The sequence below is a fragment of the Prionailurus bengalensis genome, chromosome B4 (assembly GCF_016509475.1).
Source record: "Prionailurus bengalensis isolate Pbe53 chromosome B4, Fcat_Pben_1.1_paternal_pri, whole genome shotgun sequence".
In the NCBI taxonomy this organism is placed as follows: domain Eukaryota; kingdom Metazoa; phylum Chordata; class Mammalia; order Carnivora; family Felidae; genus Prionailurus; species Prionailurus bengalensis.
Window position 1 is genome coordinate 23,056,108 of NC_057358.1, and position 19,882 is coordinate 23,075,989.

At 40.3% G+C, this 19,882-nt stretch overlaps 1 protein-coding gene across 2 annotated transcripts in view; it reads right to left on the reverse strand.

Annotated features, from left to right (window-relative positions):
- Window positions 1–8,258: 8,258 nt before the first annotated feature.
- The window catches only part of PRTFDC1 (phosphoribosyl transferase domain containing 1), a 98,408-nt gene continuing 86,784 nt past the window's right edge, over window positions 8,259–19,882 (reverse strand). For both annotated transcript variants that reach the window (XM_043564690.1, XM_043564689.1), the window contains 5 exons: window positions 14,618–14,635; window positions 13,179–13,261; window positions 12,672–12,718; window positions 9,601–9,677; window positions 8,259–8,418 (listed from right to left, as the gene is read on the reverse strand). In XM_043564690.1, coding sequence (XP_043420625.1) covers window positions 8,371–8,418; window positions 9,601–9,677; window positions 12,672–12,718; window positions 13,179–13,261; window positions 14,618–14,635 — 273 coding nt within the window. In that variant the 3' untranslated portion in view covers window positions 8,259–8,370. The remainder of the gene's footprint in view (window positions 8,419–9,600; window positions 9,678–12,671; window positions 12,719–13,178; window positions 13,262–14,617; window positions 14,636–19,882) is intronic.

The following is a 19,882-nucleotide window of genomic DNA, read 5'->3' on the forward strand; positions in this document are numbered from 1 at the left end:
AATAGATCCAAGATTTTAAAAATCATGAACATGAGCACGGGTCTTAGTAGCCTAAGGTCAATTTCCATGAGAACAAAAATAGATGATATAACTTTCAAACCAGCATGAGAAATAAATCTATCCAATGACGTTCAAGAAATTCAAGAAAAAGAGAAAAAAAGAAACAAAAAATACTGTACATGAAAAATAGGATATAAAATGACAAAGTAACTTTGAATACACTGGTATTTATAATAACTATACTTACAGTGAAATCTATAACTTTAAAGATATTTGTCAGGAAACAAAAAGGTTAAAAACTAAAAATTCTAGGAGCACCTGGGTGGCTCAGTCGGTTAAGGGTCTAGCTTCAGCTCAGGTCATGATCTCTGCGATTTGTGGGTTTGAGCCCCGCATGGGGCACTGTTGGGATCACAGCTTGGAGCCTGAAGCCTGCTTTGGATTCTGTGTGTGTCTGTGTCTCTCTCTCTGCCCCTCCCCTGCTTGTGCTTTGTCTCTCTCTCTCTCTCTCTCTCTCTCTCTCTCTCCCCCTCTCTCTCTCTCTCTCAAAAATAAAAAAATAAACATTAAAAAAATTTTAAAAACTGAAAATTCTAATAATTCAGCTCAAATAATTTAGCTCTGTTCTTTTTTTGAACAATAATCTTAGAACAGAAATAAATAAAGTAGAGCATAACAGAATAGAAGAGTTTCTTGACTCAGATTTCCTAGAAGTCTGCAAAATTTTTTGGAAAAGGCTAGCTAGCTGGTAAATTTTTTTTGGTTTGGCTGGTCACATAGGATGTTTATTGAATATTTTTCTTGTTTTTCCTTCCTTCTTTCCTCCCTCCCTCTCTCCCTCCTTTGCTTCCTTCCTTCCTTCCTTCTTTCCTTCCTTCCTTCCTTTTTCCCTCCCCTCCTTCCTTCCTCCCTCCTTCCCTCCCTCCCTTCTTCTTTCCTTCCTTCTTTCATTCGTTCGTTCGTTCGTTCCTTCCTTCCTTCCCTCACTTTCTTTTTTTTACAATCCCCCATAAATGAAAAACACTCTTAGCTTACAGGCTGTATCAAAAAGGTTATGGGCTGAATTTGACCTGTGGTTTGCACTTTGCTCACCCTGTCCTAGAAGCAGAGCTGGAGAAAATGATTCAGGCACACTTGTTCTTAGGTGTATTGAGGGAGTGCTCTGAGGAGGAAAAGAGCGAAGAAAGCAGACCAGGACAGAGGAAGCTAAGCAAGGATGTGGAGGACTTCAGCCTGATCCCACAGGGACTTCCAGAGCATTACTCGTACCCGAGTCAGACTAGGGCTTTTGTGGTGCTCACATGTCTGAAAGTCATTTGTTGGCGGATTACCTTGGGGAGGGTGCAGACCTCCAGGAAACAGGGAAGGGGGCACTGGGGGATGTAGCAGCCGATACTCACGGAATCTGGGGGATGGTTACACCAGCCTGGAAAAAAAAATCCATTAGAAGAACGTTAACAAAATTAAAGTGGTTTCTTTGGGGGTGGGGTGGGGAAAGAAACATATTAGAAGGAAATTAAATATGGAACAGAAAGAAGAAATGATTCCCGTCTTGCACTGTTGGTGGGAATGCAAACTGGTGCAGCCGCTCTGGAAAACAGTGTGGAGGTTCCTCCAAAAATTAAAAATAGATCTACCTTGTGACCCAGCAATAGCACTGCTAGGAATTTACCCAAGGGATACAGGAGTGCTGATGCATAGGGGCACTTGTACCCCAATGTTTATAGCAGCACTTTCAACAATCGCCAAATTATGGAAAGAGCCTAAATGTCCATCAACTGACGAATGGATAAAGAAATTGTGGTTTATATACACAATGGAATAGTACGTGGCAGTGAGAAAGAATGAAATCTGGCCTTTTGTAGCCACGTGGATGGAACTGGAGAGTGTTATGCTAAGTGAAGTAAGTCATACAGAGAAAGACAGATACCATATGGTTTCACTCTTATGTGGATCCTGAGAAACTTAACAGAAGACCATGGGGGAGGGGAAGGGAAAAAAAAAGTTAGAGAGGGAGGGAGCCAAACCATAAGAGACTCTTAAAAACTGAGAACAAACTGAGGGTTGATGGGGGGTGGGGGGAAGGGGAGGGTGGGTGCTGGGCATCGAGGAGGGCATCTGTTGGGATGAGCGCTGGGTGTTGTATGGAAACCAATTTGACAATTAATTTCATATTAAAAAAAGAAGAAATGATTATATACACAGTGAGATTTTTTAAGTAGGAACAATTTCAATACACAGAGAACCCCTATTTTGCACAAGATGTTTGGGAAAACGGAAGAAAAGTAAAAGATAGTGTCGCTTTTTGAAGCTAAAATAATCCTGATTCTGACACCACATAAGAATAATAGAAGAAAATTATTGGACTATTTCATATTTGATGTATAAAAGTAATAGCTAATGAAATTCAGTTGTATTGGTCCATGGGGCTAGAAGTTCCAGCTCTCCAATTACTGGTCTTTCTGGTGACCTGTTCATCCTGAGTCTCTCTAGGGGGGTCCTATTTTAAGTCACCTCTTTAGCATAAATTCAAGTATGATAAAAGGGGCTTGTTGAGAAGAGTATCAAAAGGTCCTATCCCCACTTTGGAAATTCCAAGGGTTTTAGGAGCTCTGTGCCAGGAACCAGGGACAAAGACCAAGCATATCTCTTTTTACAGCACACCAGTCTTCCTTATCCTCATCTGACTGCCACCTATAAGTCTATAGACACACTTTCTACACTGTCCATGAACTCAGCCCTGTGTACTGAGTACTGACTCGGCAGTCTAATAGCACTGGTTCAGCTTCACGTTTGGATCAAAGCTCTGTGACCCTGGGCAGGCAATTTAATCTCTGTAATATTTTTTTTCCTTGTCTCTAAAATGGAGATGGCAATTCGTACTTCTGAGTTTCGTGCTAAATATTAAATTGAGTTATTGTCAAGTTTTTATACAGCACATGGTCCACAAGTAGTTGCAGCCAGATCTTTCGTGAAATGTCAACGCAATGCCTGGGCTCCAGGCTTTCACGATGCATCTTGTTATGCTCATGACGGATCTCTCTTTTTTTTTTTTTTTTAATTTTTTTTTAACGTTTATTCATTTTTGAGACAGTGAGAGACAGAGCATGAATGGGGGAAGGTCAGAGAGAGAGGGAGACACAGAATCTGAAACAGGCTCCAGGCTCTGAGCTGTCAGCACAGAGCCTGACGCGGGGCTTGAACTCACAGACCGCAAGATCATGACCTGAGCCAAAGTCGGATGCCCAACCGACTGAGCCACCCAGGCGCCCGGATGGATCTCTTTTAAATACAACTCTAAAGATTCGTGCAGTCCCCCAGTAGCTATGTAGTGTAAGTCATTTTCTCAGGCTACTGATGAGTATTCTTCACATGGCACAACCTAAACCTTGTTAAAATAAAGATACACAAATTACATCGCTTCCCTTTTCCAGTCAACCAGCCCTGTCGTTCAATATTAGGAGATTAGATAAATCGGACAGAACATTTTTCGTTGTAAAGCTCTGTTGGTTTAGCGCTCAGTAATTTGTTGTTTTAAAACTGCTTTTTAATTGATTTGGTAAGTACTATTTCCAGCATAATGTTACGTGTATATTAGTTTCTTGGCCAAATTATATAGCAATTTCTTCACATAAAAATGGAACCACTTCTAAAGTTTCAGCATGAATTTATATTTACCTTCGCAAGCAAGAACTATTTTGCTATGGCTTTTATATTTCGACTTTAAGCACCTTAATAGAAATAAAACTGTACTTTCGAAGTCTTCTAAATCTGTTCCAAACACTATCAGGGGGAAAACATGTATTTTTACCCTTATAATCAAGGTGGGCTACTCTTTGGTGTTCTTTTCATCATCTCCTATTTTCCCCATATGGCTAGGCAGTAGTATTCTGTCATTCTTAAAAATCTATGCAAGCAGGCATGTTTTCAGTTATGCACAATGACCACTGAACAATCAGCTTCTCCACTCATCTCATTAGTGGAAACTGCAGGGAAATAACCTGTCTGTGGCAGATTTGATCTCCAGTGCTCTGACAATGGCCAGAGCAATATATATCCCACCCCACTTGATCTTCTCATAATGTTCTGTCTTCCAGTGGTGGCAGTCTACACTCCCTCCCCCTGAACTCAGACACGTCTTTGTAACTGCTTCGACTAACAGAATGTGGTGGAAATGAGTCTGTCATACAAGGCGCAATATGGCTTCCACCTGCCTCTGTCTCGGTCTGTCTGCCCTTGCCTTTGGAACCCAGCTGCCATGTTGTGAGGAAGTTCAAACCATGTGGAGAGACCACACAGAAAAAATCCAACTGACAGCCTCAGCTAAGTTTCCAGCTAGCAGCCGATATCAACCACCAGGCCAGTCTTCAGATCATAGCTACTTACAGAACTTTCTGTGATCGTGGAAATTTTCAGTGTTTGAGCTGTCTAATATGGCAACTGACTACCACACGAGGCTACTGAGCAATTGTAATGTAGCTGATTTGAATGAGGAGGTGGATTTTAAATTTTATTTAATTTTAGTTAATTTAAATTTAAATAACTACATGTGGCTAATGGCTGTCACGTGGGGCCGTATAGCTTCATCTGGTCGTAGCTCTCAGCCTTTGAATCTTCCAGCTGAAGCAAGACATCACGGAGGAACAAGCCATCCCCATGGTGCCCTCCCCATATTACTGATTCTCATAAGCCCCGAGGAATAATAATTATTGTTGGTTTAAGCCACTTAGTTTGGGAGTGGCTTGTTACAGAGTAATCAGTAATGAATATACCACTTCTACTGTTTTGTTCTCTTGTTTTTTGTTTTCCCCAGTAAATAAAAGTGTACAAGTCTTTCCCATCTTTTGAAAGCCCTCTAGTTATGAGTAGGTGTCTCTGATCTTCACAGAGGCAGGTTTCTTGAATGAGTCATCTACACTTACCATTCTTGTTCACAGCTTATTCACTGCTCACCACCCATTAGGCTCTGGATGCAAACGGGGTCACAGTAACATCAGTTCCTGCTATTTCTCCCATTTCGAAAATGCAGGACTTCCGTAGTCCACTCTATCTTCATGTTGTCTCCTATTCATTTCTGAGCAATGCCCACCCTGGCAGAAAAAGCCAGAAAAGGGGGTCCTCTTGGCCCAGAGGGGTGCCTGGGTGGCTCAGTCGGTTGAGCAGCCGCCTTCAGCTCACGTCATGATCTCATGGTTAATGGGTTCGAGACCCACGTTGGGCTCTGGGCTGCTAGCTTGGAGCCTGGAGCCTGCTTCAGATTCTGTGTCTCCCTCTCTCTACCCCTCCCCTGTTCATGCTCTGTCTCTCTCTCTCAAAACTGAATAAACGTTAAAGGAAAAAAAAAAGAAGAAATGGCAAAGCCACTTTTTTGGGGGGGGATGGACTATGCATGGCCCTCACTGAAACGTGAATGGCCTGTCTGACCCTTGCTGTGGTCCAAAGGTTGCCATGAAAACAGTTCTTTCAGCTGGGGTCTTTGACTCCTTTTCTCTGCGGGGTTCAGAACCAATCATGGGGTATGAGTGGGCCAAGAAACAAAGCAGTTCTCTCCATGTACACCTTCTGTCCTTCCTCTGCACACATCTCAGCATCAACATGCAAACCTCCCTTCCACAATCCCCGTTTTCCCTTCCTGAAACCAGCCTGCCCACCAGCTCTTAAATGTCATCTGGGGATCCCAAAGAAACTTTATGATAGCCAAGTAAGTGCAACTCCCAAATGCTATTTTTGCCCAGATTAGCCAGACATCTGGGTGGGGAGTGCGGGTTAGGGTTTCGATTTCCTAGAACATACTACCTCTATTACAAAAGTGAGGAAATATTTCCATAACCTTAGTTCTCTAGAAGTGGGATAGGTCGCCTTCTTTCTCCATTGGACACAAGTTCATCCTTTGGGAGTCTGACAAAAATGTGTCCTTGTGCTCTGAAAGTTGTGTGTGTGTGTATATATTTTAATAGTCTCAGAAGGTCTGAAACATGGCGAACCACGTTGTATCCAAATACATCCAAAGGTTAAATAAGGTACATCAAGGTTTGACTATTTGCAGTTCACGCTGGGAATGCATAGTTCAATATGTGATATATTCCAGTCCAGGAAGAAAGAATCAATATATAATGAAGGGTTCTAATTTGTTTGCAATATCCCAAATATTACTGATTATGTTGTCGTATTACTGTAGTAAAAGTATTACTAATTATTGTAACTGAATCCACATAAACCATGTCACATACTTCTTCTCTCCCTACTAATCAGCTTTGGAACAGTAAATTAATAAATGCTTTGGTCGCTAATCAAGTTATAAGCTTTCACATTTTTGGTCTAGGTTGAAAAAACTCAGTGGTATTAAATAGAATTTTGCAAGAGAAAAGGAAATACTATTTTTCCCAAGATGACATTCTTGGATATCACTGTCAAAATATTGTCTGATAGGAAAAAATTACAAGAATGATTAAACTTCTTGTGTATTTAATGGATGTTTCTTTTTTAGCATTAACTAGCCTAAGTCCTTCTCAAAATCTTGTGAAGTAGATCGATTTCCTTTTAATTTGAATAAACATACAAGCCTCCAGAATTATACTGATGTTTATTAAAATTCAACATTCCAAAGAAAATAGTTTAATAAATATTATGGTTAATTTTACCTTCACAATCTAATGTATCTGGGTTTTTCTGGGTCTTCCAATATAGATGTGGTATAGTGGAAATTGTATTTAGAACACAAATTTGATAGTTCAAGAAACTGGCCAATTAGAATTTTTAATCTCTAACTTGGATACCGATTCTTCTATACAACAAAGCTAAAAGGAATTCCCTTTGCTGGTTTCTCACTTGGGATATCTGGGTGTGGTTTATTTTCTTCTCTGACTGAAACAAAGATATTCAGGAAAATCTCTTACATCTAAAATTCTTTGTCTCACAAACAAGCTTAAGGAGGGGGAAAAAAAAAACAACAGTAGATCAAGTCTGCCTTAATCATTTGCTTATACTGGTGCATATATTGGATTTTTTCCAGCTTCCCAAAAATAAAGCCACAGGAAAGACATACGCAGTGACATATTTAAGCTACTGGCTCACACACATTCTAAGGGCTGAAAGTATATAAAAGAAATGAAGGCAGAAGAAAAACAGCAGTTATGAAATGTAACAAGGTTTCTTATTCTTTATTAGTTCAAAGGAAGCTAGAACCTGATAACAATATGCCACATATGGTTCAGAACCAAACAAAGCCTGCTTAGTTATTTATTTTGCATTTTATCCTTTTAGGAATGAGAAAAAACAGTTCTATTGGCACTCGAGTTTATTTTCAATTAGAATCCCCATAAATTAGAAAACATCTCATAAAACAATGGCAATGGAAAAAAAACGTTACTGAGCAAAAACTTTAAGTGTGCTTGTTTTCTGTAATGCCATGGGTCATTTGATAAGTCTTATGAGACCACTCCAAAAAAAAAATTCAACCTCTGTGTTCATGTTGATGATAATGTATAATAGCGTCTTGTCCTTTGATGCAAATAAGAGGAAAAACTCATACTTAGTGTCGAGAATTCAACCCCTTCACCTCCCGCCAATTCTGCCATTTGCTCATGTCCCACATCAATAAAAGGATGCAGCTTAGAAACGAGAGCCTTGCTGTCATTGTATTTTTTCTAATTAAAATTCAGAGTATTAAACACAGTTGAGTACATCCATGCATACATGACATACCGTTATCACATACCGGAAGCTCCGATCAAGAGCACTGAGCAAAGGCTCATTTCATAACATCATTAAGATTCATTATACGCTACAGTTCAAAAAGGGTTTGTCAAAGCAAATAGTAATGGCCTGCCAGAAATGCACAAACAAATTTATATTAAATTGTCCTTTCCCTCCTTTTTAAAGGATGGGAATCTAGCTGCATTCCCAGTATATGGGTTCAGAGCTTAACTTAAAAGGTTTTCAGTTTTCAGATTGCAAAACATTACCAAAATGGAATATTGAAAAAAAATTAGGTGAAAAATATTTGAGTAACTAGGTGGGGGTATAGTAATCAAGCATAATGACTGCATTGAAATAAAAAAAAAAGGGGGAAAGTTCAGGAGTGTGAAGGTAGATAGAATTCATGAGTCACAACGCGGAATATTTAATTTGGAACAAGTCAAATAAGAGCATTGCTTTTTTTTTCTTAAGAACCTTTGGTACTCTATGTTATACCTCTGAAAAGAAAGCTCTCTCATTAAAACATCTTTTTTTTTTTTTTTTTTTTTTTTTTATATATATATATCCTGCTGAGTGAAGGTGCCTGGGGAGACAAACTTCACATGCTGGCTTTCTGACTGTAGTCCGTAAGCATGATGTTATCCGGAGATTCGACGGTGAGAGTTTACTTCTTTAGACTCGATACTTTTCTTTGCCGTGTTCATTGATCACACATATGTGCTGAAACAATAAAGGATTTAAATGCATCGGTTTCTTAAAATATGAGGTGCAGAAAATGTAATGCAGTGATAACAGAATGTCATCTTGTAATTGGTTATTTTTCATTCAAATATATGTGTCCATTTACGTGTATGTATGTGTGTGCGTATACACACATATATGCTATGGGTGTGTATACACACACATATATACACATACATATATATGTACATATATGTATATATGTACATATATGTATATATGTATATATGTATATGTATATATGTGTACATATATATGTGTATATGTATATGTATATATGTGTATATATGTATATATGTATATATGTACATATATGTATATATGTGCATATGTAAAAGAGACCCATTTGAATGCTTGGAAAATTTCCTCATTGTTCTGGTTGTTGAGCCCTGTTCTGAACATGGCTCCCCAGGTCTATAACAACCAGAAATGCTGGAGAAGTGGTATGGTTAGCCATGGTGGAGATAGAAGTCTCCACCTGGTCAAATTACAGCCTCCAGGGAGAATGGAGAAACAGCCATGGTAAACACAACATTGACTCTTACTTGATCCTTTTTAGGTAACAAGAAATGTGTCAGGAATATTTTGATTGCAAGGAATAGAGGGGGGACCGGACGAATTAAGCAAAAAAAAAGGGGGGGATTTATTGGTAGGATAAGGAAGTAGCTCACAGAATCAAAGGAAGAGCTAAGCAATGATGCAACTGGAAGGAGGGAGCAGGGTAACTCCTGACTCCAGCCCGTGGTGCTTGTGGATATGCTCTCTGGGGCCCTGCTAGTCAGTGGTAGAAGGCCCAAACCCCTTGATTTCTGTGAATTTTGGTTTAAATTTCTCATTCTGAGGAGGGAGAGACACGATTGGTCCACTTTGACTAGGATGCCTACTTCTAGATCATTCAACGTGGGTCGGGGTCACACAGCTGGGGGTCTACGCTGGGTATATGTGTTGAAGCCATTTCTCCAAAAGGGGGATAGTTACAAACTGCATGCAACTGTGATTGGGATTCTTAATGCAAAGTGCCCAAGATATTCCTGACACATTTCTGACACAGAAGCTACTCAATAAGTGGCAACCATCATTACTACTATTTCAATAATGTGTTAAATTGATGCTGTTAAATTCTTGTGCAAAGGAGGGTAGGGATTTGCATGCATGACTTACATTCAGATCTCTGAAGTATTCATTGTAATCTAAGGCATAACCCACCACAAACAGATCTGGAATCTCAAATCCAACATCTGAGTAGAGAGGGGGGAGGGAGGAATAAAATTTAGACAACATAAGTAGATAAGCCACCATAAGCTATTGTTGGTACTTAAACCGTGAAGACCTTTCATTTAGGCAGACGCAAGTGGGAAAAATGATAAGCAATGCATAGGATGAGCCCACTGGGACCTGGACCAGAGTGACCAGCCAGGGAGACAAGGTAAACAAGCAAATACACCAGGAAGGATGGCTGCACGCCTACCGTACCGAGCTGAGTAAGGGCTCAGCCAGCCCAGTGGATAACAAGAAGTATGCATGACTTAGTCATGTAGCCCCACTGTTTCCAAGTGAGCGGTATCCAATGACACAATGCCAAAGGAAACACTTTGGAAGCATAAAGTGCAGTTCAAGCAGAAGGTATTCCAACACTGTGATATGTGACTAAGTGCATGGACTGTTGCAACTGGGAAGCGCTCCTCCCACTGTGCCCAATGTCCTCAGCGTGACAAAGGGCTGGAAAGCAAAACGTGGGAGACAAGATGAAGTAGGATTGTTCCGTTTGAGAAAGAGAACGCTAAGGGTTATTCTAACCCGAGTCTTTGAATCCAGGATGCAGATGATACTAATTAACTTTCTATCTGTATTGAGGGAAGAATAGCAGTGGATTTAAATGCAATATGAGGTATTTAGGCTAACCAAGGGAAACCTTTATTGAAAGGGAAATGATTTTTATTGAGAAGGATCCTTATGGAACAGAGAATAGCTCTCCTTCCTCAGAGGTCTTGAAACAGAATAAATGTGCCTCTGGTCCAATGAGTTTTCAAACTCTTTCCAGTTTTTTTTTTAATCTTTTTTTTTAATTACAGCATTGCAGATGAAAGATGTACTTGCTTACTTTTACGAAGCCGTACTTTGGTATAGCCAATGGTCTTACAGCACGGAGAAAGTTATCTTTCTGGCGACTACTCCCAACATTTTTATCCCTATTGACCAGAGATGCTTTTCTATGGAGAAAGCAACTGGTTCCTGCTTGCAGAAAGTGCTAGAGGGGAGGGACTTACTTTCTAGCAGATTGCATTATGTGTCACTGATAGAAAGCCCAGTTGGTCCTTCCAAACTGCCAGGGTTGCTTGAGAAAAATAATCAAAGAGGAGAAGCAAGAGTGGAAGAAAAGATGTCAGAGCACATAAAAGATGTCATTGAACATATGAAAGATGTCATTGAGCCTATGGGAAAGAGTCCATTATGAGAAAGGAGGAAAAGTACCAAGCCTCAGAAATCCAGGAAGAAGAAACAGAGATTCGGAACCAGCTAAAAGGATATCAGAAAATCCCAAAGAACCCTGGTTGTAACTACAATAATGACTTTACAGTGACTAATGCAATCTCTACAACAGGCATTGCAACTGGGACTGGGACAAGCCGGTTCAAAAGGCCCAACCTTCAGAGCTATCATGGGGTGAAAGAAGGACCCGGATCCCCTGGATCAGTAGATCAGGGGACCGGTTAGGAGTCAGAGTGACCTGTCTCTAGTTGGTAAATGGGTGCAGTCCCTACACTTCTATCTGCAATCGTTACTTACAGATGTAGTGTAAGAGTAAGGGCAGTGACTGGAACCAGACGGCCCGGGCTCAATACTGACTCTACCCTTACAGCAGTGTGACCCTTGAAAGCTGTTTAACCTTGTTAAACTTGTCCGATTGCCTCATCCATAAAATGGGCATAACAATAGCATCTCCTTTAGAGGAATGCTGTGAGGATTACAGGGGTTAATCTCTGAGTAGCTCTTGGAAGAGTGTAGGTCACACCATAACCTCTCACTAGTGTTACCTGCTAGTATTTTATTAATGTGGCCGCCATAAATGACACACAAAAAATCTGTAATTATTTGGATATGTCTGAAGTGAATGTCTTTCAACTTCAGTTAAAATCTTATCTATACGGTATCTTACATGACATCCTTAGAAGATTTCTGTTTACTCACTTTGCCTACCCTTACTGCATCCAGATTATATTCCTTAAACCAGTAACGGGACGGAAACATCTGGCAAGAACTGACGTTGGGTCTACCTGCCCAGAACCGATGTCTAGATTTAATACATCCAGCATAGGAATGAAATTTGTTTTTAGAAAAAAGAGTCACTGGCAAAATGTCATTGGCACACTACCCATCCATAGTGTGCCTCTCTTGCTCTGGTGTTTTTTCAGCTTGCTGATGAGGACTGTAGCCAGATTATCCCAGGGGCTTTAGAGCAAATGTAAGTTATAAAAGTCAAGCTGAAGTCTGCCTATGCAAGTGAAAAAAAAATTGCCTCTCATGTTAGAATAATAAATAATCAAGCTGCTTGCTTATTCTTCCTGGCATTGGAATTAATCGTATTATGGGGAGGAGGGTAGCAAAGTGTCCTAGCTGAGGAAAGTCCTCCAAAACACATGTTTGAAGTCAAGTGTGAAGATGATATCTGGAGCTATTTGCTCTGCTAATTCTCTGTGTTATTGAACTTTTCTTTGGAGGTGATGGGAGGTGTCTCAGATTTCCCCTTCTGTGTTCTAAAATTCAGGCTTGCTGAAGGGAGGCATTGTGCATTGTCTGGTGACAGTTCTTGGAGGCAGAAAGGGAATCCTTCTAAGCCTTTACAGTGCCTTCCCCATGTCTGACCGATAGGGGCAGTGGCGGAGGTTGGGATCCCGTGTGCCAGCCAGTCCCGTGGGGTCAAGTCTCCCTCTATCCCTCGCAACCAATTAGCTAAGTCCTTTGATTTTAAGGTGCTATGGAAAACCTAAAACTAAAAATATCCAATGCACAGAGTTTCTGTGAAAACCGCAAACTGGAAAATTAAAAACCCTTGTTGTAAAGGGTTCTTTCCTCTTGGCAAGGCTGGGGAGACGTCGGGAGACTCGTGGGACTATCAAACCTTCATAGCTTCAGCTTTATGTGGAATGCTGCTGAATAGGAAACAGAGATTCTTAAACATGAAACACCACCACCCGCCAGCCAATCAACCAACAAAACCCAGAAGGACTTACAGTCAGGTCTAAAGCCATCACTTCTAGGTCTTCTCTTCACCAACAAACTACCATGAAAAAGAAAAGAAGGTGTTTAGTGATCCAGATATAACTTCTGTGAATTCCAAATTCAAAACTGAACATCATTAAAATATGTATTCCCCGCCCCCCCTGAGCGTGTGGAGCATCGTCACAGCCTTCTAATTCATGCTCCTGCTACCACGGCACCACATCAGTGATTCTAGATAAAAGGGAGAGGGACACTGGCACCAGGCTCAGCCAGCTGCTCCTGGAAGCAGCTAATGGAGGCACAGACACCCAGCAAAGCGTGCCTTCTTCCCCTTCCTCTCTCTCAGGCTAGTGGTCAAATGGGCTATTTGTTCAGTGTGGTCAAACCATAACATGCCAGGGCAAAGGGTCACTGGTTTGGAATAGACTGCTCTCTTTGGAAACAGCATCCTGTGTTAGCATCCTTCTGCGGCTGATTTAGAAAGACAGAAGCAACAATGATGTGAATGTCCTACTCACCTGGCTACTTTAATCATGTTGGGCTTGTATTTCTCTATGCTACTGAGCAGCGCCTTCATGGTCCTCCCCGTTCCAACAACATCCTTTGCAAAGAGGACAGACAAATTCAACCTGAATGCATTTGGGCAGCATAATAGATTTTTCATCCAGACAGATGACTGTAGTCCTTATTAATAATGCATCACAATTAGAACTGCCATCAAATGGAGTAAAAGTAGGAAGCAGGGTTGGTTATATTTTTTAGACAGGTGCCTCTCTGTGAAGCTGGGTTTAGGGGAATATATTGGTGAATTATTTCCTCTTGGAATCCTTCAGCTGTGTTGAAAGCTAAGTCCGGCCTTTGGAGAGCATGTGGGACTCCTTACTGAGTACATTTGGACTCGTGCATGCACATTCAAGGACTAAATTTGGCCCTGAGGTTATGCGCAACACAATACGGGACGCATGAATTTTCATGGACATGGGATGTACATCTGAATACACTGAATGGATAAACACCTCCCCCTTGCCCTCCCCAGTCAATAGGGGATTCTATGCCTGGGAAGTGAGATGTGTCTGGACGGCAGCTGGTGACAGCCTGTGAATTCTGAGGGTGCAAGGCTGCAGTGAGCCTCAGCTCATCTCTGCTGATGAGCTGCTACACAATTAGAGGAGAATGGGCAGCAGAAATGCATTGTCCTTGGGACAGAAATCAGCTGTCAGGAGCTGATTATCAAAACAACAGGTCTGAATTTAGCCAGGGTTGGGCAATTCGTTTGGCTAGAGGGTCTACTTCACGGGTGATGCCCGAGCCAGGACGACTGCAGATACATATGGCACGCACAGGCGATTGTGTAACAAAAGCTTGAAAACAGCTCCCTTGAATTTTTGCCAGCTGATAAGACAGGCGTGCTCTTGAAGGAAAAGTGGCCATTTGCTGAATTAGTCCACTGCTGCTATGGGGCCCATTCTCCCTTTTTTTTTTTTTTTTTTTAGCAGAAAAATTAAATTCTCACTTTCTCTTGGATTGCCATTTTAAAATTGATTGTATTTATCCTTTGGTTGCTGAAGGCAGAATTGTTTGAAGTCATGGGAGGTCATTAGCACAAACAATGAATCAAGGGTGAAAAGAGTTCAAATCCTGGTTTTACTATTAAACCCATTTGGTTGTGTTGGGCTCGTTTCCTCTTCTGTAAAAATGCCTGACTTGCTAGTAAGTATAAGAACCAATTCAGACATAAAAACGGATAAAGTACTACACAACTATTACCGCAAAGCTCTTTTTCTAAATTGTTTCAAGCCACTGATTCTAGTTGGTTCGTAGGCAGTAAATTTGGAGAGCCATGTGCACAGCGGAAATTCAACAAATCCTTGACCAATTTGATAATAAGTTCTATACTTCGAAACTCACCATTAGATTCTTTCATCTAACAAATACGGGTAAGGAAAAGTCAGCTTACCTCAACAATGAGGACATTCTGAAATTAAAAATGAAACAAAACAGTTATTTAGAATATGATGCAAATCTGGCTCACAAGAGAAACACACATTTTTGCTTAAAGTTAGGAGTTTCACAATTTGCTGAGCTGGCCCTCCACCATCCATCTAACCCAAATGCTTGGAGGTAATCTGGGTATTCCAGATTCATTCGAACACTCTCTCGGCCATTACCTGATGCTGCAATATTGGTGTCTACATTCAAGGGAGCAGCAAGGTCATCTCAGGCCCTATGCCCTGTCTGAAGAGCTACCCACAAGGTCATCCCAGGTCCATAATTCTGGCAAGCAGCCCCATCCAGAATTCTTTGGCATACAAAGTGTACTAAGAGTTTACCAGGAAAACAAGTCACATAAACTACATTGTTAATGGAGACAGTACTCTGCAGAAGAATCATGGACTCTGCCGGGGGCAGTCCTAACCCTGCGTCGCCACCAGTCATTGAGGATTCTGTGTTTATTCTCAAATTTTCAACCTTGAGGAAGGGGTGGGCCAGAGAGAGTGCTGTGAAGTGCCTGACTGATGTTTTTAGAAACATGGTTGGGTTGCTTGTTATGTGCTCTCGAGGCATACCGCTCCTTTTCCCCTAAAAACATTATGTTTCATTTCAATTTCTGTTTGACACCTGCCTTCCCACTAGATATAAACTCCATGAGGGTAGGAATCATGTTTGTCTTGCTTACTATTATATTCGCAGCCCCTAGCATATATACCTGCATATAGATGCTCAGTAATTTATTGAGTGGAGGAATAATAACCGATTATACTGGTTAATTAATTAAAACTGACCAATGAAATGGATTTGTAGTTACATGTCAGTACTATCTCACCAAATTAAAATGTGACTGTGCTAATATGACATTGCAATGAACTAAATGATGTGGATATTCCCTCAACGTAATGTTGTCTTTCTTTACATAACTCTTCATTTATCCCTGTGATTCATATAAGACTTTAAAAATCCTATCAAGCCTTCCACCTTAGAAATCTTACTTATGTCTAATGCCAGAGAGATTTAAGTAATGAAAATGTTAATCAACCAACCCAAATCACATTACTTTATGTGTCCAACGCTTCTTAGAAGGAAGTATCTTTCTAGAAGTGATTTTCTCCCAGGTATAGTATTTTTAGTCATTAAATGCATTACAAAATCTTGGTTTTATCATTAAAATGTAAAGTTATCGTGTCCATATCCCCTAGCCTAAGGATCACAGGAACAGAGAAATCCCCTTGGTATTCTGAGCACATTTGCTGTGTTCTTAACAATTAACCCGTAACAGTTAGTTAGGATGTGCATTTTTAGTTTGATTGACGCTTACCAACCATGCCTATTAACCAACCTGAATACTTGGAGAATACTTGGTTAATTTGATTCCTTAGCTCATAATCTTTTTTTGTTTCAATCTAATAAGGAAAGGCCTTTTAAAACTCTGTTAGTCTGCATTCTTGCCTAATTAAATAAAGTGCACTGAACATAATTAAATCTGTTTTTTAAAAGCTTAGAACCTTGCAAAACAAGAGTCATCTTTGAAAATATTTAGCTATAACTATAAGATACAGTGGTGGCTGGGAAGTGAGACTTGAATGTATGTACTAATCCAGAAATATATTGTCAAAATTACTTAAACATATTTTAAAAGCAAGGTAATGCATATATGTGTTCAAATCAAATAGAAAAGTCAAAGGTTTTCTAAATGTTGATGTGCATCTAACTGTAAAGTATTTAAAATGCTTATGCACTTTATGTTAAAGTTATCATGGCATTCTGTGTAATGCATAGCCACAATACTGTCACATCTAACAAAAATGACAATAATCTATTTTGTTTTTTCATTTGATCCAGTTTTATACAGTTTTATACATTTGATCCAGTGACATACACTGTATAACTTTAAGCTGTATAGTATAATGCTTTGACTTATATACTATTACTAAATAATTACCTAAACAAATTTAGTTAGCACGCATCATCTCATATAGATACAATAAAAGAAGAAAGCAAAAAAGGGAAACATTTTTTTCCTTATGATGAAAACTCTCAGGATTTATTCTCTTAACAACTTTCCCGTATATCACAGAGCAATGTCAGCTACAGTCATGATATTGTACATTTCATCCCTAGTACTTATTTATCTTATAACTAAAAGTTTTTGCCTTTTCACCACCTTCCCCTGATTTCCCTGCCCCCCACCCCTACCTCAGGTAACCACAAATCTGATCTCTTTTTCTATGAGTTTGGTTTTGTGTTGTTTTGTTTTAGATCCCACATGAAAGTAGGATCATACAGTATTTGTCTTTCTCAGTCTGATTTACTTCACTTGGCATAATGCTCTCAAGGTCCATCCATGTTGTTGTAAATGGCAGGATTTCCTAGTTTGTTATTCCAGTGTGTGTGTGTGTGTGTGTGTGTGCGCGCGCGTGTGTGATAACTTCTTTACCTGGCAATAATTTTTTTAAACGTTTATTTATTTTTGAGGGGGGGGAGGGGCAGAGAGAGAGAGAGAGAGGGAGGCACAGAATCTGAAGCAGGCTCCAGGCTCTGAGCTGTCAGCACAGAGTCCAACACGGGGCTCAAACGCATGAACCATGAAATTGTGACCTGAACCGAAGTCGGATACTTAACCTACTGAGCCACTCAGGCGCCCCTGGAAATAATTTCTTAATATTATATAAAACCTAGTACATATTTAAATTTCCCCAGTTGTCTTTATTTTTATAAGTTTATTTATTTTGAAGGAGAGCAAGCACAAGTGGGGGGAGGCAGAGATAGAAGGAGAGAGAGAGAGAGAGAGAGAGAGAGAGAGAATCTCAAGCAGGTTCTGCACTGACAGCATGGAGCCTGATGCTGGGCTCCACCTCACAAACTGTAAGATCAGGACCTAACTGAAATCAAGAGTTGGATGCTTAACCAACTGAGCCACCCAGGTGCCTCTCTCCAGTTGTCTTTAAAATGGCCTTTGTAGCTGCTTTGTCTAATTGAAGTCCATGCATTGGGTCTTTAATTCTCTTTTAATTAAAAATAGTCTCTCTTACTGTACTTCTATTTCTAAATTTAAAAATTTTAGACATCATCTATTTATTATATTATATAATGATGAGAATTTAGTTCTTAAAATTTTTTTAACATTTATTTATTTTTGAGAGAGACAGAGACAGAGTGTGAGCATGGGAGGGGCAGAGAGAAAGGGAGACAGAATCCAGAGCAGCTTCCAGGCTCTGAGCTGTCAGCACAGAGCCTGACATGGGGCTTGAACCCACAAACTGTGAGATCATGACCTGAGCCAAAGTTGGACACCCAACCAACTGAGCCACCCAGGAGCCCTGAGAATTTAGTTCTTATACACTATTTCACTTCTTTTTTCCATCTCCCAATGCAGATGCTTTGTTATGACTGTATCTTTTTGTACTGCTCACACTTTCTCCCCACTGCAGAGTCAAGTAGAGTACTACGTTTCCTTTTAAAGATTCTTTTCTTTCAATGGTTTTCCTAGTCATCATCCAGTGTCTTAAACTACAATAACCCTCCTTCTCTTCTCTTCTCTTCTCTTCCTTTCCCTTCCCTTCCCTTCCCTTTCCTTCCCTTCCCTTCCCTTCTTCTCTTCCCTTCTCTTCTCTTCTCTTCTCTTCTCTTCCCTTTTCTTCTCTTCCCTTCTCTTCTCTTTCCTTCCTTCCTTCCTTCCTCTCTCCCTCCCTCCCTCCTCTTCTTTCTTTCTTTTTTTTTCTTTCTTTCTTTCTTTCTTTCTTTCTTTCTTCTTTCTTTCTTGGGATGATTATTATGAGGAAAACATTGGTTAATTATGGTTTAACTATATTTCTCAAAGGATCTTGGAGGATTAAGGAGGCTAAGTGTGTTGATAACATCTGTAACAACACAAAAACTTTCTGAGTTGTGTACAGTGTTTAAATAGTAAAATTATTTAGTGGGTTCACAAGTGATGGGCAGTGGAATACTGATATAAAAAAATTCCTATTGAAAGGGAGCTCAGTAGAAATTTAGAATTCTTTAGTGACTTAAATAGAGCAGTCATTACATATATATTTATTTTCTTTTACAAAACACCACACTGTGTTTTCAAATTCTTTCCTTAGTAATATGTGGGTTTACTGTCTGGATTGTTAGTGGCCTACCTGTTGTATGAAAAGCTCACCTCCAAAAAAGCAATGTGTTTAGTACCATTTTGGAAGATTGCCATACAAAACAAGTAGCCCAAGAGTACAGAGAAAGTGACCCCAACTTTGGAAGCATTTTCACTAGTGTCTAAAAGAACTAAGCTCTTTAAAATTTTTTTTAACATTTGTTCATTTTTTGAGAGATAGAGACATAGCGTGAATGGGGGAGGGGTGGAGAGAGAAGGAGACACAGAATCCAAAGCAGGCTCCAGGCTCTGAACCGAGAGCATGGAGCCCAATGTGGGGCTCAACCTCACAAACTGTGAGATCATGACCTGAGCCGAAGTCGGGCGCTCAACTGACTGAGCCACCTAGGCTCCCCAAGAAGCAATCTCTTTAAACTTTAATATGTCAGGATAGGCTCCACAAGCTAAAGGACAAAGACAAATTCATCTTTGTAACATGGAGACCAGTATGTGCAGGTGCTGAAAGAATGCCTGTGGAACAAATGAACAATTTTGACCTCATTTCTTTCTCTGGTTTATTATTCTTTTGACACATCTCCTCCATTTTTCCCCCCTCAACGATGTACAATTCCTCCTTAACTGACCTATCATTAATGTGTACTGCTTTTAATTTTGCACTAAGAAATCTTCTAAATTTCCCCCCATCTGTTTTTTTGAGTGGCAACCTTGGACATTTTTTAAAATAACTTTTTAAGTTTATTTATTATTGAGAGAGAGAGAGAGAGAGAGAGAGAGAGAGAGAGAGACAAAGCACGTGGGGGAGGGGCAGAAAGAAAGGGAGACAAGGAATCCAAAGCAGGCTCCAGGCTTTGAGCCGTCAGTACAAAGCCCAACACTGGGCTTGAACCCACACCCCAGGAGATCATGATCTGAACCGAAGTTGGACACTTAACTACCTGAGCCACCCAGGCACCCTGCCTTGGACATTTTTTCAGAGCACACTGTGGCTCCTAAGCACTTCCAATCTGATACCTCTGATTACTGAACCACTTGCTGCCTAGGCCATCTCATCACACCTAGCTCATCTCTTCCCAGAAAGTAAGTAAAGTTTGCAAACTGGGGACCGTGGGCAAAAATTCTATGCGGAGTCTC